Source organism: Saccopteryx bilineata, chromosome 2 (genome assembly GCF_036850765.1).
Source record: "Saccopteryx bilineata isolate mSacBil1 chromosome 2, mSacBil1_pri_phased_curated, whole genome shotgun sequence".
Classification (NCBI taxonomy): Eukaryota; Metazoa; Chordata; class Mammalia; order Chiroptera; family Emballonuridae; genus Saccopteryx; species Saccopteryx bilineata.
In genome coordinates, this window is record NC_089491.1 from 117,540,473 (window position 1) to 117,565,152 (window position 24,680).

The following is a 24,680-nucleotide window of genomic DNA, read 5'->3' on the forward strand; positions in this document are numbered from 1 at the left end:
TAAAAGAAACAGATTCGAACTCGTGGCTTAAATGAGAGCTTGAGCAGAGTCATAGGAATGATTTTATTTAGAACCCATAGGAGAGCAGGGTTTTACCATTAATCCCCTTCAGGCTTTCTGGCTTAAAAAAGAAATTGACAAACATGTAAGGAAATGTCCATTTAAGTGTTAAGACAATTACGTTTACAAACTTTTGAAGTTATACCTCACTTTTACAGGACCCTGTACCTGTCTGTCTCTAACGCCCTCAATTCTTTTTATGTATTTATTTATTTATTTTTATTGATATTTTCTTCTTCTTTTCCAAGTGAGAGGAAGGGAGATAGAGAGACAGACTCTTTCTTGCATGTGCCCTGACCTGGATTCACCCGACAGTTCCTGTCTAGGGCCAATGCTCTGCCCATCTGGGGCCATGCTTGCAACCGAGCTATTTTTAGCACCTGAAGCAGAGATTCCATGGAGTCATCCTCAGTGCCCAGGGCCAATGTGCTCAAAACAATCAAGCCATGGCTTCGGGAGAGAGAGAGAGAAAGAGGGGAGAGGGAGGAGTGGAGAAGCATACGGTCACTTCTTCTGTGTGCCCTGACCGGGAATCCTATCTGGGACATCCACACACTGGGTGACATTCTGCCACTGATCCAACCGTCCAGGGTCAAAACTCTCAATTGTTATAAGACTCCTTTGTTAAAAATGACATTTTAAAGGACAGTTTTATAAAATTTAAAAGCCTGTGTTTTTTCTGCAGATAAAAGATATTTTCTTTTTATATTGTTGAGACTTGTGCAGCAGTAAGAAAATCCTATAGTTTCTCAACTAACCATGGAATTCCATTAGTTAGTACCAAGAGAGAAAAGAGGGTAGGGGAAGCTGAGAGGCCCAAACTTGCAGTATGGAGAGGAGATGGGGAGATGAGGAATATTAAAAAACAGAATATGGCCTGACCAGGCTGTGGTGCCGTGGATAGAGCATCGGATGGGGATGCAGAGGACCCAGGTTCGAGACCCCGAGGTTGCCAGCTTGAGCACAGGCTCATCTGGCTTGAGCAAAAAGCTCACCAGCTTGGACCCAAGGTCGTTGGCTTGAGCAAGGGGTTACTCAGCCCACGGTCAAAGCACATATGAGAAAGCAATCAATGAACAACTAAGGTGTCGCAACAAAAAACTGATGATTAATGCTTCTCATTCTCTCTGTTCCTGTCTATCCCTCTCTCTGACTCTCTCTCTGTCTCTGTAAAAAAACAAAACAAAACAAAACAAAAAAAACCCAATATGGAGCATGTGATTGTTTATGGCTAAAATATGAGAAAAGTTAATTAGCCCATGTCATTTTTTTTATTTTTTCTCTCCCTCTCTCTATTTTTTTTTTTGTTTTGATTTTTATGTGTCTTGGACTACATTTTAAATATAGTGGGGGAAAAAATAAACAACCCATAAATGGGAGAAGATATTTGGAAATCACATAATTGATGAGGAACTTGTATCCAGAATACTTAAAGAACTCTTACAAACTCAACAATGAAAAGACTAATAACATAATTTAAAAATGGGCCAAAGATTTGAGTAGACATATCTCCATAAAAGATACACAAATGACCAATAAGCACGTGAAAATATGCTCAGCATCCTTAGCCACCAGGGAAATGTAAAGGAAAACCACATATGTATGTAACCTTTTCTTACCTGTTTTTGTTTTTTCTTCCTATTACACTCCATACCAGTTTTCACCACCTTGAATAGGAGACATAATAATCTTCTTATGTGGGATAATAAGTATGTCTTATTTTCCTATCCTACTCATTAATCACAAACTCCTTGATGATACTTTTGTATCCTATCCAGTGCAATGCCTCATTCACAGTTAAGTACTTGGTGAAATATTCAAGTCTGGATTGAGAGGAACAAATGTAAATATTTTTAAGATTTAATGTAAGACCTACAATTGCTGTCTGAGGGGTGTGGGTGAGGGCAAGGGCAAGGAAGATTTCTAAGTGGAAGTGATGATTGAACCAACTCTTTATTCTAGGTTAAGTGTGTGCTTCCCCACTGGGTGGAACTGGTAGTAAGGATAGACTTCACAGTGAGAAGAAACAGTAAGTGTAGTATCACATGCTGCTCCTGTTTCAGATCTCTTACACTAGATATAACATGGCATTGGAACATTGTAGAAGTCACCCTTAAAGGTCAATTATGATCATGATTATAGTCTAAAAACATTATTTTTCCCCCCCTTCATTTTTCGTAAGCTGGAAATGGGGAGAGAGTCAGACAGACTCCCGCATGCGCCCTACCGGGATCCACCCGGCATGCCCACCAGGGGCCACGCTCTGCCCACCAGGGGACGATGCTCTGCCCATCCTGGGCGTCGCCATGTTGCGACCAGAGCCACTCTAGCACCTGAGGCAGAGGCCACAGAGCCATCCCCAGCGCCCGGGCCATCTTTGCTCCAATGGAGCCTCGGCTGCAGGAAGGGAAGAGAGAGACAGAGAGGAAAGCGCGGCGGAGGGGTGGAGAAGCAAATGGGCGCTTCTCTTGTGTACCCTGGCCGGGAATCGAACCCGGGTCCTCCGCACGCTAGGCCGACGCTCTACCGCTGAGCCAACTGGCCAGGGCTAAAAACATTTTTGTGAGGTTAGCAACTCTTAAAGAGTAACTCAGGAAAATCTCAAATTTTTCTGTTTGACAGTGATAATTTTACAAACTATTATTTTTGTGTCTACTCTAGGATTGCTTTAGATGACAAGCTCTACCAGAGAGACTTAGAAATCGCTCTAGTATTATCAGGAAAGGAACTTCCAACAGTTACCATTGATGAGGACAAGTCTCAAGGTAATAGTAACTTTATTTTCTATCTGTTTATCTTCTATTGCTTTTGTAATTTCTTTGGATGAGGCTTCACAGAGGAAAGAATAAAATTTTAATACTTTGAACTATAAATAGTACAATTTGCAAAAGGTATAATTGGATTCAGTTGTTTATTCTGTTGAGTAAATCTTACACATACATACATTTCTGCAAAACATCCAAAGTAAACTTAAGGATGTGAACTATGAGCTTGGATGTTCAAATTAAGTCTTTGTATACAATGAAAATATCTTTTTTTTTCTTGTATTTTTCTGAAGTTGGAAACGGGGAGGCAGTCAGACAGACTCCCGCATGCGCCTAACCAGGATCCACCCGGCATGCCCACCAGGGGGTGATCCTCTGCCCATCTAGGGCGTTGCTCTGTTGCAACCAGAGCCATTCTAGTGCCTGAGGCAGAGGCCATAGAGCCATCCTCAGCACCTGGGCCAACTTTGCTCCAATTGAGCCTTGGCTGCAGGAGGGGAAGAGAGAGACAGAGAGGAAGGAGAGGGGGAGGGGTGGAGAAGCAGATGGGTGCTTCTCCTGTGTGCCCTGGCGGGGAATCGAATCCGGGACTCCTGCACGCCAGGCCGACGCTCTACCACTGAGCCAACTGGCCAGGGCCAGAAAATTTCATTTTTTGATCAAATGAATTAACCTATACAATCTTAACAATCTGCCTCCTTCCTCTCAAAATTCAAATTAGTTAAACATGACCTAATGATGGTAATTTTTATTATTTACAAAGGTTAAAAGTATTAATTTGGTTAGCAAGCTCAGGAGACTTAAGGGACCTATGGTTCCTCAATTTCTCTGGATTTTTCTGGCAACTGCAGCAGATCAGCAGATGGCAATATTGCTATTCCAGAGAGGCAGAAGTCATCATTGCTGCAAGAGACATTCAAACTTCCAGAGTGCTTTTGGATTAAATTGTTTTGGAAGATTCCTTTATGTTGGAGGATATTTTTAGCCCGTTAACTGATGTAAGGGCTATAGATTTTTAAATCAGCAGTGCCTCATATTTGGAAATAAATGAGACTGTTGATTAGGGGGTCTTTTAGTAATCAGGAATCAAAAGAACTTAAAAAGTGAATTGAGGTATATCTAAAATTGAGAAAGTGAAATTCATCTCTTCCCTATAAGAGATTGGAGAATGTGTAACGGGATTTCTTTGGAAGCACCACTTCTCATAGAATAATATACTTTATAGCACTGGGGTTTAACAACACCAATGATGACTTAAAGTTTTCTTAAAATACTTTAGATCATTTTAAGGTTTTATAATGATTGAAGTCTTTATGCTAGTGAACATGGATCTGCCTATGTATAAATAATAATTAATATTTATTGACTGTCTCCTATATACTGGACACCACAATAAGCAGTTCCCACATGTGACTGACATTTAATCCCCACAATATTTTTATCTCCATATTATAGATGAGGAAGTTAGGTCTTAGGATAAGCAACTTTCCCATGGCCATATAGCCAGTTTAAGTGGTAGAGTCTGAATTTGAACTTAAGTCTGATTAACTCTGTTCAATTTCAAGCCCAAACTCCTAACTATGCTAGCTTCTCCAAGTAAAGTAGTAATTTGAGTTTGGATCATTTATATGTATCTGGATGCTATCACACTTACAGTAGTCTTCCTGCTTCTAGGCACTGGTTGATTAAGTTACATCTGTTTTTCTCTTACTTCTTCCTTATGTTTAGGCACTGAAAAATGTGGCAGTAGTGCAGCAGAAACAACGGCTACATCTCCTCATATCTCCAACTGCAGTGTAGCCAGTGATTATTTAGGTAAGTTTTTTTATAGAAAAATTCATTTTTATAAATAGTGCTATTTTTCTAACTGTATTTAAATTCCTGAAACTGTAGCTAGCACCAAGGTCTTTTTTTTTTATTATTAAATTTAATGCAGTGACATTGATAAATCAGGGTACATATGTTGAGAGAAAATATCTCTAGATTATTTTGACATTTGATTGTGCTGTATACCCCTCCCCCAAAGTTAAATTTTCTTCTGTCACCTTCTATCTGGTTTTCTTTGTGCCCCTCCCCTCTTCTAACCCCTCTCTCCTTCTTCACCCCCTCCCCCTTCCCCCCACCCCCCCACCCCTGTTGCCATCACATTCTTGTTCATGTCTCTAAGTCTCATTTTTATGTCCCTTCTATGTCTAGATTCATCTTAATTTTTTTTCTGATTTACTTATTTCACTCCGTATAATGTTGTCAAGGTCCATCCATGTTATTGTAAATGATCCGATGTCATCATTTCTTATGGCTGAGTAGTATTCCATAGTATATATATACCAAAACTTTTTAATCCACTCGTCCTCTGACGGACACTTGGGCTGTTTCCAGATCTTCGCTATTGTGAACAATGCTGCCACAAACATGCGGGTGCATTTCTCCTTTTCGAGCCGTTCTATGGTGTCCTTGGGGTATATTCCTAAAAGTGGGATAGCTGGGTCAAAAGGCAGTTCGATTTTTAGTTTTTTGAGGAATTTCCATACTGTTTTCCACAGTGGCTGCACCAGTCTGCATTCCCACCAGCAGTGCAGGAGGGTTCCCTTTTCTCCACATCCTCGCCAGCACTTATTCTGTGTTGTTTTGTTGATAAGCGCCATTCTGACTGGTGTGAGGTGATATCTCATTGTGGTTTTAATTTGCATTTCTCTAATGATTAGTGATGTTGAGCATTTTTTCATATGCCTGTTGGCCATCTGTATGTCCTCTTTGGAGAAGTGTCTATTCATCTCTTTTGCCCATTTTTGGATTGGGTTGTTTGTCTTCCTGGTGTTGAGTTTTACAAGTTCTTTATAAATTTTGGTTATTAACCCCTTATCAGACGTATTGTCAAATATGTTCTCCCATTGTGTAGTTTGTCTTTTTATTCTGTTCTTGTTGTCTTTAGCTGTGCAAAAGCTTTTTAGTTTGATATAGTCCCATTTGTTTATCCTGTCTTTTATTTCACTTCCCCGTGGAGATAAATCAGCAAATATATTGCTGCGAGAGATGTCCGAGAGCTTACTGCCTATGTTTTCTTCTAAGATGCTTATGGTTTCACGGCCTACATTTAAGTCTTTTATCCATTTTGAGTTTATTTTTGTGAGTGGTGTAAGCTGGTGATCTAGTTTCATTTTTTTGCAGGTAGCTGTCCAATTTTCCCAACACCATTTGTTAAAGAGGCTGTCTTTACTCCATTGTATTTCCTTACCTCCTTTGTCAAATATCAGTTGTCCATAGAACTGTGGGTTTATTTCTCGGTTCTCTGTTCTGTTCCATTGATCTATATGCCTGTTCTTATGCCAGTACCAGGCTGTTTTGAGTACAACGGCCTTGTAGTATAACTTGATATCAGGAAGTGTGATACCTCCCACTTCATTCTTCTTTTTTAAGATTGCTGAGGCTATTCGTGTTCTCTTTTGGTTCCATATAAATTTTTGGAATATGTGGTCTATATCTTTGAAGTATGTCAATGGTATTTTAATTGGTATTGCATTGAATTTATAGATTGCTTTGGGTAATATAGACATTTTAATGATGTTTATTCTTCCTAACCATGAGCACGGTATATGCTTCCACTTGTTTGTATCTTCCTTGATTTCTTTTATCAATGCTTTGTAATTTTCCGAGTACAAGTCTTTAGTCTCCTTGGTTAAGTTTACTCCTATGTACTTTATTTTTTTGGTTGTAATTGTGAAGGGGATTGTTTCCTTAATTTCTCTTTCTGACTGTTCATTGTTGGTAGCACCAAGGTCTTTAATTTTGTCAAGGTTCTCTTCATCTTTCTTCTTTGTGTTTTTCTGTTTTGGTTTTCTTTTTTACTATAGACCCAATTTCTTCCCTGGTGACAGGTCAGGAGTACCCATGGCTTCTATCAACAGCCATTGACCACTGAAGAAAGGGGCTGTGTCTTCCCAGCTTTAGTGTGAAAATTCTTGGGGAAAGACTCTCTTACATTGGGTCTTGGACTTAAATCAGACTCTGTTGCCAGCACACAGATGTGTATGATTGTCCCAGACTGGGCTGTGTGGTGTATTCCTAGCATCAGGGGAAGGATGAAGCAGGCGAATAAAAGTGACAGATGTAATAGGAGTCTACTCTCAGTTCTTTAAGTATTGCCTGTCACAAAAAGTTTTCCACTGATGTTTATGCCTCCCCCAAAGATTTGGATAAGATTACCGAGGAAGATGATTTTCATGGTGCTCCAGGGAAAAGAAAAGCAGCATCTAAAGCTGTGGTGCAACAGAGGAAGATTCTTTTGGAAGGCAGTGATGGCAGCAGTGCTAATGACTCTGAACCAGACTTTGCAACTGGTAAGTTATGTCCTACCTCAGAATTAATTCTGTGGAAGTTAAGTAAAATGTTCTTAGAGACCTTTATGTATGCAAAGCGCTGTGCTAAATGCAAACTTGAGGAACATGTAGGACAGTTAAATTCAGCTGTGGCATTTGGGGAAAAAGCTTTATCTGGAGGTGCCCTTTAAGCCATGCCTTGAAAAATGACTAGCATTTAGGCAAACTAAAAGGGTAAAGTAGCATTTCTGACTGGTAGACATGAGCAGTGGGATAGACACATACATGTGAAGAGTTCAGTGGCATGCAGGAGAGAATGCTGTGGAAGAGGCCAGGAGGCAGGCCGGCCCTGAAGCATGGAGCATCTCAGACCCATTCTAAGAAGTATAGACTTTTTTCTGTAAGTAATAGAAATTTATGAAATATTTCAGATAAAAGTGATATGAAATCTGTGTTTTATTGTGCCAGTTGTTTGCAGACTCATTCACAAATTTGGGCAAATGGGAAGCTTAGTGACCTTGACAGTATCATGACATCTTAATTAAAAATTAAAACGAATAATTCCATAAATTTATGCCAAATTAAATGCTATGTTTTGATGGATTTTAGCATGCTGTCAACAAACAACAAATTTGTATCTCAAGATTTATTCTACAAGGCCCTGCCAGTTGGCTCAGCGATAGAGTGTCGGCCCAGTGTGTGGAAGTCCCGGGTTCGATTCCCGGCCAGGGCACATAGGAGAAGCGCCCATCTGCTTTTCCACCCTTCCCTCTTTTCTCTCTTTCTCTCTCTCTTCCCCTTCTGCAGCCAAGGCTCCATTGGAGCGAAGTTGGCCCCTGGGCGCTGAGGATGGCTCTATGGCCTCCACCTCAGGCACTAGATCAGGGGTAGTCAAGGTAGTCAACCTTTTTATACCTACCGCCCACTTTTGTATCTCTGTTAGTAGTAAAATTTTCTAACTGCCTACCGGTTCCACAGTAATGGTGATTTATAAAGTAAGTGAGTAACTTTACTTTATAAAATTTATAAAGCAGAGTTACAGCAAGTTAAAGCATATAATAATAATCACTTACCAAGTACTTTATGTTGGATTTTCACTAAGTTTGGTAGAATAAATCTTCATAAAACAACTTACTATAGTTAAATCTATCTTTTTATTTATACTTTGTAAGCTCCTCAACCGCCTACCATGAATGCTGGAACGCCCACTAGTGGGCGGTAGGGACCAGGTTGACTACCACTGCGCTAGAATGACTAGGATCGCAACAAAGCAAAGCCTCAGATGGGCAGAGCATCACCCCCTAGTAGGCATGCCAGGTGGATCCAGGTTGGGCACATGCGGGAGTCTGTTTCTCTGCCTCCCAAATAAATAAATAAATAAATAAAAGATTTATTCCTCAAATATTTGAGTACCTATTATGTGTACCATATTCTAGACATTAGGGATGATGTCTGGCAGTGAATAAAACAGAGACCCTTTAAGGAGCTTAAGTTAGAGTGAGGGGACACAGACATAATCGAGTATGGTAAATTCTCACTTAAAGCAAAATGATGTATAATGAAACCAATTTTACAGTAGGTTAACCAGTATACCCATGAGCTAAGTTTCTACAGCACCTTACCCTTATAATGAAATAATGTTATTCAAGGACCTGCTATACAGATTGTGTCAAGTGCCATCAGAGAAGAGCTATGACGAAGGGGACGGCAGGACAGAGCCCAGAAATCTTTTTAACCACTTCCTGCCTCTCCACATAACAGGTGGTCTCTGGGTCTCACTCTGAAAAACACTAGTATAAGTGAAGCACCAAAACGTAGGAGCCAGGCAAAGAAAATCCCCTCAGGAAGCATAACAGAGCATGGACTAATGCTTCCCAACTTAAGGTTCCTTCATGCAAAAAAATAAATATATAAGCAAAATCACTTCTTGGCAGTATTCAATGTCTTTTCCAGGGATAATAATTGTAGCAACCCCAGAATGTCATTATCCTTATTTAATGCATGACTATCAGGAAAAAGTAAAAAATTCTGAAGTTATAAAGTGCAAGACTACTTTACTTAGTACACTAATGAAATTAATTTATTAAAGGGTCAAAATGTTTGCTATGTATGTAGAGGTGAAATCACTTGCTTTGCTTGTTGGGTTTAATGGAATTTGTGGGTTATACTTCTAGAGGATGGTAGACATTTAAAAAGTACCATTGTGTCATTTGCAATCCAACTTCAGATAATCTCTCTTGAACCATTTTATAAGAGTAAATTTTTATGGAAATCATGATTTGGATAGTGACTTTAAAATTGTCCCTCTACTCTTAAAAGTAAATAGTTAAGTACTTGAGTAGGCATTTCCCCAAAGATGGTATACAAATGGCCAAAAATTATATGAAAAAAGGCTCAATATCACGAATCAGTAAAGAAATACAAATCAAAACCACAATAGACTGCACTTCCTACTCAATATGTTAGAAAACAGAAAATAACAAGTGTTAATAAGGATGTAGGGAAATTAGAATTCTTTTGTGCTGTTAGTGGAAATGTAAAAATGAGGCAACCGCTATGGAAAACAGTTGCTGTTAGTGGAAATGTAAAAATGAGGCAACTGCTATGGAAAACAGTATGGTAGTTACTAAGAAAATAAAAACCAGAACTACCATGTATCTAGCATTTCCCCTTCTGAGTATATGTCCAGAAGAATTGAGAGCAGGGTCTCAGATATTTTCACACCCATAGCAGCATTGTTAGCAGTAGCCCAGACATGGAAGCAGCCCAAATATTTATTGATGATAAACATATAAACAAAACATGGTGTGTATATACAATGGAATATTATTCAACCTTAAAAAGGAAGGAAATCCTGTCACATGCTACACCTTGATGAACATCTAGGTCCTAGACATATATTAAGTGAAATAAGCCATCACAAAAGACTAACGCATGATTCCACTTATATGAGATATCTAAAATGTCAAATGTAGAGACAAAGTTGAATAGTGGTAAGTAGACACTGAGGGAGGGGGAATGGGTATCAGATACCTGTCTTGCACATGTAAAAGTTCTGGAGGACTGTTGCACAAAAATGTGAATATAGGTACCTTATACACTGCTGATCTGTATGCTTGATAGTAAATTTTATGTTACAGGTTTTTACCATAATTTAAAAATGTTTTAAAGGAAATAATCAGCCCTGGTTGGTTGGCTCGGTGGTAGAGCGTCGGCCTGGCGTGCAGGAGTCCCGGGTTCAATTCCCGGCCAGGGCACATAGGAGAAGCACCCATCTGCTTCTCCACCCCTCCCCGTCTCCTTCCTCTCTGTCTCTCTCTTCCCCTCCCGCAGCCAAGGCTTCATTGGAGCAAAGTTGGCCCGGGCCCTGGGGATGGCTCTATGGCCTCTGCCTCAGGCGCTAGAATGGCTCTGGATGCAACAGAGCAACGCCCCAGAGGGGCAGAGCATCGCTCCCTGGTGGGCATGCCAGGTGGATCCCGGTCAGGCGCATGCAGAGTCTGTCTGACTGCCTCCCGGTTTCCAACTTCAGAAAAATACAAAAAAAAAAAAAAAAGGAAATAATCAGTAAATAGCTTGGTTCCAGGTTTTCTTACTCAATTCTACGTAAGCAAATATTTTTTAGTTGAAATATGAACCATAGTTTTGAGAGAAGAATAGATTTTTATTTGAGTTCCATACAGTTGGACAGTGATTTAGGATATTGAAGACATTTCTTTTTTCTTTTTACAGAGACAGAGAGAGAGTCAGAGAGAGAGGGATAGACAGGGACAGACAGACAGGAACGGAGAGATGAGAAGCATCAGTCATTAGTTTTTCATTGTGCATTGCAACACCTTAGTTGTTCATTGATTGCTTTCTCATATGTGCCTTGACCACGGGCCTTCAGCAGACCGAGTAACCCCTTGCCTGAGCCAGCGACCTTGGGTCCAAGCTGGTGAGCTTTTGCTCAAACCAGATGATCCTGCGCTCAAGCTGGCGACCTCGGGTCTCAAACCTGGGTCCTCAAGCATCCCAGTCTGACACTATCCACTGCGCCACTGCCTGGTCAGGCTGAAGACATTTCTTAAAATACTGAGTACTTCTGAAATTATGCTGGATAAGAGGACTGCAAAAATATTTCTAACTGAAAATTATTCTTCCTTAGATTCAATACCTATAGTGTTTTGGGGAAAATGTGATTGTCAAATGTTGATTTTAATGTGAATTCTGATAACAAGGGTTGTTATAACTGTAACTAGAACACTAATGACAATGGGAAGACATTGTGGTAAAAATGATTTATCAATTAATGGAATGTTTAAATTATGATGTTAGACTGGGAGAAAATGATGCTAGTGATTTATGTAGTAATAGATAGACACTTAATTCTTGGGTTCTGTTTTGCAAGACTCAAAAGTTCTGATCTTCTTGCATCATTGTAGACTGACTGCTTCTCTAGATTTTTTAGAGCTGACTTGGGGTTTTTTTCTGTTTCATTTTTATGGTTTCCACCTAACTACAAGTCTGGCTATTCTCCCTATAAAAAGACATGTGGTCCAGCCCTGAGAAGCTGTCCTTCAGCCCTTGCAGAGAGCTAGCTCATTAGCTAAGTGGGTGATAACTGCCTCTAGCCTGTTTGTGGATGTACAAACTAAGCTTTAAGCATAATTTTTTTCATTGTCTCTCCTCTTCTGACCCCCAACCCAAGAATGCAAAAGCCTTGTGCTCTCTTATAAACCTCTTTAATCTGCTCTAGCCAAACCTGCTTTACCTTAAATTGATATACAAACATATCCTCCTTGCTTAGTGTACTTTAAATTGCAATACAATTAGTTTATTTTCATTCACCCTAAGCCCACAATGAATAACAACTCTTCAAACCCCTCAGAGTTGATTTCTATTATATTTGATTGTGCAACTGGTATTTCAGACAACCTGAAGGGTTTTCTTTTCTTTTCTTTTTTTTTTAAAAAAAGCAGGGTTTTTTTTCTTTAGCTGATATATCAGAGTTTTCCCCCTGCATTAGCTCACCTTAAATGAAAAGAGAAAGGCTCATCTGTGAGCTTCAGTTAGAAAAGGAAAATGAAAATTGGAGTGAACATAGGCTTTTCTTAAGGACATCTAATAATTTCCGTAATCTATATAACCTATTGTAAGTGTTTGGGCCTTCCAGATTTTCTAATTCTAATTTGGTATGCTAATGACTTGGGATCCTGGGAGCTCCATCTTCGTACCTCCAGATTATATAACTGCTTAATTGACTGATGCAGTTCATTTGTACCCCATCTTTAGATAAGCTTGTTCAATAAAGTTATGCCCAGCTCCTATTGTTTATCTTCCCAAACCAAAAAAAGAACACATACAATACCAGAACTGTTGGATACATACAAGTTTTGTCCTTCTAGATTTTATATTTTAAACTTTTGGAGAAATTTTTCTACTGCTTGCTGTCCCCCTGAACCTATATTCCCTTGGGACTCCAGAAGTAATAACTTGATTTTCCAAGGTACTATTTATTATAGCCTTTATGTCATCTGTAGGTCTACATGGCTAATTTTATATAACACAGTTATCATTATGTGTGTTTATTACTCTTATTTTTCTTAAAAATTATATTTTTATGGAAATAATGATAAAATAAGAAAATTGTAATTTGAAGATCATAGCGCTCATCGTTCATTTAGGCAAAGATCACCAATGGAAGGCTGATGAAGATCTCTAAGATGGAGAATTCAGGCTGGCCTCAGCTGAACCAACAAAGGGACAACCACACGGTCTGCTTGCTGATATGATGTAATGCGAAGTACAAAGCATCACCTATGCAGTGTATTCTTACCAAAAATAATAGTTATAAGGTAGACCTGGTTCTCATTGAGTCCTGAGAAAATTCCAGCTCACAGATAGGGAAGAATAAATTAAATGACACCATGAGGAAGAAAAGAGACAAATCCAGAATGTGGGACATTTTATAGGACAACTGACTTGGTTACTTCAACAACTGAAAGACAGGAAAAGGGAAAGAATTTGCACTATATTAAAAGGGACTAATGTGCTGGCATAAGAACAGGCATATAGATCAATGGAAGAGAACTGAGAATCCAGAAATAAACCCACACTTTTATGAACAACTAATATTTGACAAAGGAGGTAAGAGCATACATTGGAGTAACGACAGCCTCTTCAACAAATAGTGTTGGGAAAATTGGACAGCTACCTGCAAAAAAATGAAACTAGACCACCAACTTACACCATTCACAAAAATAAACTCAAAATGGATAAAAGACTTCAATGTAAGCAGTAAAACCATAAATAAGCATCTTAGAAGAAAACATACGCAGTAAGCTCTCGGACATCTCTCGCAGCAATATATTTGCCGATTTGTCCCCACAGGCAAGTGAAATAAAAGACAGGATAAACAAATGGGACTTTATCAAACTAAAAAGCTTCTGCACAGCTAAAGACAATAAGAACAGAATAAAAAGACAAACTACACAATGGGAGAATATATTTGACAATGCGTCTGATAAGGGGTTAATAACCAAAATTTATAAAGAACTTGTAAAACTTAATGCCAGGAAGACAAACAATCCAATCCAAAAATGGGCGAAAGAAATGAATAGACACTTCTCCAAAGAGGACATACGGATGGCCAACAGGCATATGAAAAATGCTCAACATCACTAATGATTAGAGAAATGCAAATTAAAACCACAATGAGATATCACCTCACACCAGGCACTCATCAATAAAACAACACAGAATAAGTGCTGGCGAGAATGTGGAGAAAAGGGAACCCTCCTGCACTGCTGGTGGGAATGCAGACTGGTGCAGCCACTGTGGAAAACAGTATGGAGATTCCTCAAGAAATTAAAAATCGAACTGCCTTTTGACCCAGCTATACCACTGTTAGGAATATACCCCAAGAACGCCATAGCACTGTTTGAAAAGAAGAAATGCACCCCCATGTTTGTGGCAGCATTGTTCACAATAGTAAAGATCTGGAAACAACCCAAGTATCCGTCAGAGAACGAGTGGATTAAAAAGCTTTGGTACATATATACTATGGAATACTACTCAGCCATAAGATATGATGACATAGGATCTTTTACAACAACATGGATGGACCTTGATAACATTATACTGAGCGAAATAAGTAAATCAGAAAAAAACTAAGAACTATATGATTCCATTCATAGGTGGGACATAAAAATGAGACTCAGAGACATGGACAACAGTGTTGGGGTTACAGGGTGGGGGAGAGGAGAGGGAGGGGGTTGGGGGGAGGGGAGGGGCACAAAGAAAACCAGTGACGGAAGACAATTTTATCAATGTCACCCCATCAAAATTAATCCAAAAAAAGAATGTGTCTCATGGCTAATTCAGGCAGTTAGAAGAATACTATAAGGATGCTAATTCTGCTTCTCAGGCCACATCCTGCAAAAGGGGCCCCAAGCAAATTGGTGATTTGGCTCCTCTGATTTTGCTAATTGGATCTAAAAAAAATAGGTCAGGAACGCCCTGAAATGGAACTAACAATACTTGAGCATAAATTTGAGGACTTTTAGATACTGGAGCTGATGTATCTGTTATTGCTAAGCTACATTGGCCTCCTTCCTGGCCCACTCATGCAGCAGCCACAGAATTACAAGGTATAGGGCAGAGTAAATCCCCTCAACAAAGTTCTAGTTTTCTACATTGGGAAGATTAAGAAGGTCATTCTGGATTTTTAAGCCTTATGTGCTCCCTGGATGGCCAATTAATTTGTGAGGTAGAGATATTTTGAAAAATATGGGAGTGTTTCTTGTCAGTCCTAGTGGTTTAGTCAGTACTCAGATACTTGATCGGGAATTTTTGCCCACCAAGGGACTAGGGAAAGAACAGTGAGGAATTCTCACCCCCAAAGAAGTGGCACCCAATACCAGAAGGTGTGGATTAGGATATCAAAATTTAGCATAGGGGCCTTGGTAACTCCTGCTACCTCAATAATGTATTGTGCAGACCCAATACTTGGAAATCAGATAATCCTGTATGGGTAGACCAATGGCACCTTTCTCAGGAGAAACTTAGGGCAGCTGCTCAATTGGTACAAGAGCAGCTACAGCTTGGGCACATTGAACCATCTAATAGCCCATGGAATACACTTCCATATTTTGATCTTGTTGCCTTCTGGATTATCAAGGGGCATAGGCAACCATTACAGGTTATAGGTTTTGAGCCTCAAAATTATTGTTCCTTTTTTCAAAGGATCAACAACAATGGCTCTGGGAAACTTCCACTAAATGGCAAATCGTTCTTGCAAATCAATGGACAACTTGATACTGAAACTGTCAACTTAAAATCAGCTCAAAGTCTAGAATTATATGCCATTATCATGGCTTTTCAGCATTTGCCATATTCCCCCCTTTAATCTATATATACACAGCAAATATTTACTTATGGTGTTTCCACTATTTGTTAGGGACAAATGCTGATGAACTATTTCAGCAGTTCCTCCTTCTTCAAAGACTTGTATGTCAACATAGAGCTTCATGTTTTATAGGACATGCTCGAGCTTACTCCATGCTCCCTGGAGCTTTAGCACAAGGGAATACCCTTTTTTTCTTTTATTTATTTATTTTTTCTGAAGTTGGAAATGGGGAGGCAGTCAGACAGACTCCCGTATGCGCCCGACTGGGATCCACCTGGCACGCCTACCAGGGGAGGATGCTCTGCCCATCTGGGGTGTTGCTCTGTTGCAACCAGAGCCATTCTAGCGCCTGAGGCAGAGGCCACAGAGCCAACCTCAGTGCCCGGGCCAACTTTCCTCCAGTGGAGCCTTGGCTGCAGGAGGGGAGGAGAGAGACAGAGAGGAAGGAGACAGGGAGGGGTGGAGAAGCAGATGGGCGCTTCTCCTGTGTGCCCTGGCCAGGAATCGAACCCAGGACCCCTGCACACCAGGCCAATGCTCTACCACTGAGCCAACTGGCCAGGGCCTAGGATTGCCTTTGTTGATCAAGCTACCCAAAAGAAAATTACTTGAAGCAACCATGACAGATTGAGCAATTCAGTCTCAGACTATTCATCACCAGAACGCTGCAGCCCTGTGTAAACAGTTTTAACTTTCTTGAGAAGCAGCATGGCAGATTGGGAAATCCTGTCCAAGGGGTTCTATACTACAATCTGCCCCTTCATTTGGAGTTAATCCTCAAGGACCCCTACCAGGACAACTTTGGCAAGTGGATGTTACTTATATACCTTCATTTGGCAAACAGTCCTAAGTCCACGTTACAGTCGATACCTATTCTGGATTTATAGTAACCTCTGTCAGAACAGGAGAGGCTGCTAAGCATGTTATAGCTCATTGTCTGTATGCATTTTTCTATTATTGGATTTCCTAAACTGGTTAAACTGACAATGCTGCATATGGAGCAAAAGCATTTACTGTATTTTGTCAAACCTTTCGAATTATGTGTATTTCTTACAATCTTTAAAGTCAAGGTATTATTAAAGTGTACCCAGCAAATATTTAAAGGTTAATTTAAATAAATTTAAAGGGGGGAGTCATATCCTGGAACTCCTACGGGTCTACCATATCATGCTTTTTACTTAAAGAATTTTTAAATTTCCTTTGAATGCTGATGAACAAATCTTTTTCTCCTGCAAACTACTACCTTCTTTATTTGACCCAGCTAATAATACTGTTTTGTCTTTTTCCAAATAGCTCCAGATATATGGAAAAGACTTATATAGGCGAATGGGGACCATCAAACCCCTCAGCGAGATCTTCTGAGCATGGCTTTTAAGATACCAAGAGGCAGAAAAAGCCCAATAGAGATCAGGGGAACTACCAGCTTTTGGGATATGCCCTTAAAGGCTCCAACGCCCCAAAGGGGTCTCATAGGTGCCATCTGGGTCCTGCTTCAATAGTGGAAAGGAAGGTCATTGAGCTAAAGCCTGCCAGACTTACATGCCTCTGCTGTGAGGAAACAGGGACACTGGAAGGTAGGCTTCCCCCTCGCTTCTCTAAGGGAGGGTTCAGTCTCTTCCAGCCCTGCTCCAGCCACCTATGACCTAACCTTGCCCAGAATGCTGGGGTTTGCCACTGAAGGCTGAAAGGGCCCAGGGCCGTTGGCCCCATCTACGACACTGTGGACGAGCTTAGGGTATTTCTTCCAAGAAGCAGGTAAACTGATCTCATTTACACAAGGGCCACTTAACTATGTCTTGCCTAAATAGTCAGGTTTTTTATTCTTCTCTCGAAGATCTCTGTTGTGGGTGTTGATAGTCCTATTTTCTGCTGCTTTGTTTAATATATAGTGTTTCCTTTATTCCTCCTACCTCAATGCCCCACTCATATTTCTGGCTGGAACCTACACCCAATTTAGAGCTCTCTTTCCCCCTTTTGCCAACTTCTATTATGAATCTACCTTTGCCTCCCAGCTTAGTGTATCCCAAGGTTCTCTTTACCAAGCCACAGTCACAGAGCTCCAGGGAAAAGCAACCTGGTCTCACCTCTCCAGGCAGAGGAGAACAGAAACTCCATCTCCACACATGCTGCAGATGGCTTTTCCAGTCTACCTGAGTCATTACCAGCTAGAAGTAGCTGTCATTGGGACTTCGACGTGAGCTGCAAAGTATAGAATTGTGACAACAATTCCAGTGCCATGCGGACTTTTCCTATTTTCTTTGAATATATGTACCCTGATTTATTGATGTCACCCTATTAAAATTAATAAAAATTTATTTATTAAAAAAAAGGGGGACTAATATGAACTGAATAGAAGATGATACCAAGAAATTATTATTAACATTGTTAGATATGACAATGACATTTTTTTTAAGTCCCATGTGTTTTTAAGATGCATTCCAAAGTATACAGGAGTGTAATGAACGATGCCTCAGACTGAATATTCTCCAAGGAGTTAGGGAAAGAGAAACAACAAAGGAAAGGGAGCTAGGCCCTGGCCGGTTGGCTCAGCGGTAGAGCGTCGGCCTGGCGTGCAGGGGACCTGGGTTCGATTCCCGGCCAGGGCACATATAAGAAGCGCCCATTTGCTTCTCCACCCCCCACCTCCTTCCTCTCTGTCTCTCTCTTCCCCTCCCGCAGCCAAGGCTCCATTGGAGCAAAGATGGCCCGGGCGCTGGGGATGGCTCCTTGGCCTCTGCCCCAGGCACTAGAGTGGCTCTGGTCACAGCAGAGCGACTCCCCGGAGGGGCAGAGCATCGCCCCCTGGTGGGCAGAGCTTCGCCCCTGGTGGGCGTGCCTGGTGGATCCCGGTTGAGCGCATGCGGGAGTCTGTCTGACTGTCCCCATTTCCAGCCTCAGAAAAATACAAAAAAAAAAACAACAACAAAAAAAAAACAAAAGGAAAAGGAGCTAGATGAAACAAAAGCACCAAAATGTTAAGGATGGTTGAATAGTTTATCATTAACCACTGTTGTGTATGTTTGAAATTTTTCATATGTATTTTTATTTTTTCTGTAAAATGTTTCATATAAATAGGTAGGTAGATATTATATATGGCGGGCATAACAGTGGTTATCTCTGAGTGGTGAGATGTGGAAGTAGCCCTTCTTTGTGTGGTTTACATCTTCTGCAATAAGCATGTACTGCTTAGCTATCAGGTGTTCTCAGTACTTCTTCCCAGAGCAACTGTGCCTACTTAACTTCACATCACTGGCTCATGTCATCCCCTGCAGTACTGACAAGAGTTTGTGGGAAATTAGAGGTGTGTCCCAAATGAAATCACATAGCATTATCTGTTAAGATTATTGTGGTATGGTTAGTCTATTCAGTTCCCAGTGTGTTTCTATCCTAGAATGTTGACATTTATGTGATTAAAGGAAGATGCACTGTTATTAATACCATCAAGGTTAGCATTTTGAAAGAGTAGCCAATATTATGCTCTATCATTCTTTTCAAAAGTTACTGAGTTAAACTGGTAAAATAGGAAGTAAAGATTACATACTTATGGGAAATTACGATGATAATGGTACAGCAAACAATTCTATTTTGCTTGCTGTATGCCAGATGTTATTCCACATGCTTTACCTGTTTAAACTTATCCCTACAACAACCCTGTGATATAGATTTTATGGTTATCCCCACTTTATACAGAGGAAACTAAGGCACAGTGCAGTTAGACTGCTGTGTGTCCGAGGTCACACAGCACGTAGGTGGAGGCAGCCACGCTTTCCATAATGGCAGTGTTTCACACAGGAAAGAGCTTAGCACAAAGGTACGCAATCCTGGTACAAAAGCTGTAAAGTCAAAGCCATAGATGCCTCACTTTTTATTACAAAGGTGAAGTATGTAATCTTTTGTTTTAGGTGAAGATTCTGAGGATGATTCTGACTTTAGTGAGAGTGAAGATAATGATGAAGACTTCACTCTGAGAAAAACTAAGGAAATTAAAAAGAAAGAAGGGAAGGTTAAATCCCCAGTTGAAAAGAAAGAGAAGAAACGTAAATCCAAATGTAATGCATCAGGTAAGCCTAATTCAAAACACTTAACTCTATAAAGAAAATGTGTTTGGTTTATTTAATGGGTTTTTCTAATCTTTTGCCTGTTCTCCTTAAAAGTTTGCCAGTGTTCACTTCTAGTTAAAATGCATAGAAGAAAGCGGGTGGGACAGGGAGTGCAAGAGCAGACAAGACTGCTGAGCTCCACTCCCTGTCTAGCACTTCTGTGAGACCTCCCGGAGCACTGGCAGCCCCTCTCTGAGATCGCTCTTGTCACCTGCGTTTTCCAGTAAGAAAACTGAAGCTCAGAGAGGTTAAGTAATTTGTGAGAGATCTCACAGCTAATAAGCGAGGGGCAAGGATTTGCACCGAGGTTTGCTCACCCAAGGCCTAAGCACTGTCTACTGGACCACATTTTCTCCAGACAGTTAGGCACCTTCGCATGATTCTAATTTCCTGCTTTCATGCTTGATTCATCTTTGATTTGAGGACCTTTTAGTGTTGTTGTTGTTGTTTTTCAAAAGAAATTCTGTTAGAAACGATTTTTACAACAAAACTTCTGCAATTTGTGACAATTTGAACATGGAATACTTGTTTTTTTTGTAAAAGAAGTTAGAACATTTTTAACTCATAATATATGATAAATTATTATAACGTAATCTTCATTCACCTTGTTTTACTTATTGATATATATATATTATGTCTTATTTGCTTAATATAAATGCTTTTTGAAACTAAAATTTCTATTATTCAGACTCCATTTATTAATGGAGTTCCTCTTACCATAAATAGTATGGTGTTGAGTACTTGCTGAGAAATAAGAATTATATACTGAATGAGTCATATTCCTGTCTCCACTATATTTTCAATTAATGAGGTTTTAATGTAACTTTTTGTGTGTGTTGACATGGTTTCAGTGTCTCACTCAATATAACACCCTCTACACACCGCATTATGCCCCCATGTCCCATGCAGTGTCTCTTTCCACCCCCATTCTTCCCCCTCTGCCCCCCACCTCAACCCCCTTCTTTCCCTCTGGCTGTTGCTATCCTGTTGTCTGTATCTGTGTGTTATGCATGTATGATTTTGGCCAATCCCTTCACCTTCTTTGATCCCGTCCCCTCTTCCCTCATCCCTTTTCCCTTTGACAGCTTGATCTGGTTTCCAGAAATTACATTTCAAATGTAGGGGTTTTTAGAGCTAAAGCTGTCTTAGTTTCCAGTTGCTGCTGTAAAAAATTACTACAATCATGGCTTAAAACAACACAATGTATTATTTTACAGTTCTGCAGATCACAAGTTCAGAATGGTTCTCACTAGGCTAAAATTAAGCTATCAGCAGGGCTGTGTTCCTCTGTGGAGGCTCTAGGGCAGTAGTTCTCAAAGTGTGCACCAGGGCGCACTGGTGCACCCTAGACGATTCCCAGGTGTGCCCTATGGTATTCCAGAGAAATATGTGCCTGTTGGGGACCAAAAAACCAACAGGGTTTTTGGAGTTTAGATTTTTGGGGGACGGAGGTGTGGGGAATTGGTTGTAAGCTAAGAGTCTGCCCAACCCCCCACCTCACTTGCCTGATTAGGTTGCAAAAGGCTGTTAAGCTGTGGTGCTGGATTGTTTACACTACCCCCCATGATCCCCAGAAAGACTGGAGGCAAGTTTCTTCTATCCTTTGTTTGGTGTAAAGTTAAGATGATATGTATGGTGGGGGTTTTCTGTACTCAACACAGTTAAGAGTAAAAAGAGAGGAATTCTTCAATGTATTGACGAGGAAATGAAAGTTTGCCTTTCAAATAGATGCCCAAACATTGAAGAAATTGCTAGGACACATCAGGCTCATGTTTCTCATAAACACAAGAATGAAAAAACTTTAACACATTTGTGCTAGGACCTGCCGAATTGACTAAATCTTACTAAGAATGTATCTATATATATAAAAAGATAACTTTTTTCATTTTTTTATTTTTTAACCCCTCTTTTTTATGAATTCTAAAAATGTAACAAAAATGTTTTTTAATGTCAAAATAAATTTAATTTGTTGTATTTATTTCGTTTAATTACCATAAAAGCACACTTGGACTTTCTATTTTTTTCTTTAATATTTGACTTAATTACTATAACATTTCTCAGAAATTTGTAGATAGTGTGCCTGCAATTATTTGTAGGATTTTAAATGCTCCCCGACTACAAAAAGTTTGAGAACCACTGCTCTGGGGGAAAATCCATCTTCCTGCCTTTTCCAGCTTCTAGAGGCTGCCTGCATTCTTTGACTAGGTGCCCATGTCTGTCTTCAAAGCCAGGGAGCTCCTCACATCACACCACTCTCTCTCCCACCCCTGCTTTCCACTGTCATTTCTAAGGACCCTCTTGAGAGCAGTGGGTCCATCCGGACAGTTCGGGAAAATCTTCCCACCTCAAGATCCTTAACTTAATGGCATCTGCCAGGTCCCTAAGCTTTGTTCTGAGAATTAGGATGCAGACATTTCTGAAGGGCCATTATTCTGCCTACCATAAACTAATATGAAAAAATCATTAACAGTATATTTTATATTTTCTTTAGATGTTTGTGCTTTCTCCCCAAGACATGCTAAAAACTAAAAGTAAAATTTTAGTTTTCAAGTTAGAATGTATTATATAAAGTCTTCTATATATAATCCAACTATACCTTGGATTAAGTTGTTTCACAAGAAATTTTAATATATATTACAAGTATAATTTTTTTATTGATTTTAGAGAGAGGGAAAGGTAGAGAGAGACATCCACTTGTTGTTCCACTTATTTATGTGTTCATTGGTTGATTCTTGTATGCGCCCTGACCAGGGATCTAACCTGCAACCTTGGCCACCTTGACTTATCTGGCCAATGCTCCAACCAACTGAGCTAATTTGCCAGGGCCTAGAAGTATAATTTAACTCCTAAATAATGGGATTAAGAATTAGAACAAATGGATTATATTTCTAATTCCACTAATAATGTATTGAGTAGCCTTTGAGAATCTTTCATCTAACACAGGGGTTGGGAACCTATGGCTCGCGAGCCAGATGTGGCTTTTTTTTTTTTAATTCATTTTTAGAGAGGAGAGAGAGAGAGGGCGAGAGAGAGACAAAGAGAGGGAGAGAGAGACAGAGAGAGAGAAGGGGGGAGGAGCTGGAAGCATCAACTCCCATATGTGCCTTGACCAGGCAAGCCCAGGGTTTCGAACCGTTGACCTCAGCATTTCCAGGTTGACGCTTTATCCACTGTGCCACCACAGGTCAGGCCCAGATGTGGCTCTTTTGATGGCTGCATCTGGCTTGCAGACAAATATTTAATAAAAAAAATAATGTTAAAAATATAAAACATTCTCATGCATTACAATCCATTCATTTCCTACCGCTCATCTTCATGGTTGCGGGTGGCTGGAGCCAATCACAGCTGTCCTCTGGGACAACACCAAATTTTTATTGGATAATGCGTAATGTACATGGGTCGTTGTATGGTTCTCACAGAATTACATTTTAAAATATGTGGCATTCATGGCTCTCTCAGCCAAAAAGATTCCCAACCCCTGATCTTACACCTTAAAATTTTTCCCTTGATGGAGAAAATTTCAAGTTACATTTAAGTTAATTAAAATTAAATATATTAAAAAAAGTAAGTACATTTAAAGGTCAGTTCTTTGGTTTTGCTAGCCACATTTCAAGTGCTCAGTAACAATACATAGCTAGTGGCTACCATATTGGACAGCACAAAATACAGAACATTTCCATCATCACAGAAAAGCTTCTGTTGAACAGTGTTGATCTAGGGAATATAAGTGTCAACATTAAGAAGACTACATAGGGAAAATTTCCATATTCATATGCATTTAGATATACCTTAGGTATCTCAAAGCAAACATGATCTGAAAGTAAATTTCTATTCCACTACTCTTCCTCCCTTCATTGCTCTCCCCACCCCACAAAAAAACAAATGCCAAACTGACTCCCATTCTTATGTTTATTCTCTGGGTTAATGGCACCATTAAGCAGTGAGCCCATGACAGGAACTTTTAAGTCATGATTATTTCATTTCCATCATCGCCTCCCCTCATCTAATAACTAAAAGATGGCTAATCTGCTAGTTTTTTCCATCCTCCCCTTGGGTTCAGGCCCTTATTTCCTCTTACCTGGATTACCAGAGAAGCCTTCGCAGTGGTCTACTTGCCATACACTACCATCGGAAAGATATTTTCAAAATGCAAATACTTTGAGAGAAATTAATACATGACCCTTCACTGGTATGCAAAGCTCTCCATCAGTGAGCTGCACCTGCCTATGTCTCTCACCATGCCAATTCTTGCCATTCTGACTCCAGGCAGGCTGAACCAGTAGCTGGTCCAGAACTTGCTGCATCTTCCAGCTTTGCTCTTACTCCCTCTGCCTAGAAAACTTTGTCTAACTCGTCTTGGTCTTACAGCTTTGCTTTGGCTCAAATAAATCTCATGCACTGTGACTTCTATACCTATGCAGATATATATGCAGAGTGTAGGTTCCCTCCTCTTGTGCACACCCCAACGGCTGTCATATCTCTCATCACACTGCATTATACTCGTCTCTTTATTTTACAGCCCTTTCTTCTAGAGTTCAGTGACTGGACCGTAGAAGTTTCTTGGGAGCAGGATCTATGAGTTACACTGTTTGTAACCCTAGAGCCTAATATATTGTCTCACTGACACATATTGATGAGACATCTTGTATAATGTTTAGAAGCATGAACTTTGAAGTCAGACCTGGTTCCTAATTCTGATTATAACATTACTAGCAATCCAACTGTGGGCAATTTGCTTAACCTCCCTGTTCCTCATCTGACAGTGGAAATAGTAATGTCTGTATCAGAGTTGCTCTAAGGGTTAAAGATAATATATATGACATGCTTGCTACACTCCCTATCATATAAATGCCCATAAAAGATAGCTATTCTTAGGTTCTGAATGCATGTTTATTGAGTAATAAGTTTTTCAAAATGATACTTTCTTTTCATTTTTTATCTTATTTTTATTAATTTTAATGCAGTGACATTGATAAATCAGGGTACACATGTTCCGAGAAAACATCTTCAGATTATTTTGACCTTTGATTATGCTGCATACCCCTCACCC

The 24,680-nt window shown here is 39.9% G+C and overlaps 1 protein-coding gene across 2 annotated transcripts in view; it reads left to right on the top strand.

Moving 5' to 3' along the window:
- The window catches only part of RAD51AP1 (RAD51 associated protein 1), a 36,562-nt gene that overhangs the window by 4,286 nt on the left and 7,596 nt on the right, over positions 1-24,680 (top strand). For both annotated transcript variants that reach the window (XM_066254784.1, XM_066254783.1), the window contains 4 exons: positions 2,722-2,825; positions 4,554-4,640; positions 7,013-7,162; positions 19,433-19,591. In XM_066254784.1, the coding sequence (XP_066110881.1) occupies positions 2,722-2,825; positions 4,554-4,640; positions 7,013-7,162; positions 19,433-19,591 (500 nt within the window). The remainder of the gene's footprint in view (positions 1-2,721; positions 2,826-4,553; positions 4,641-7,012; positions 7,163-19,432; positions 19,592-24,680) is intronic.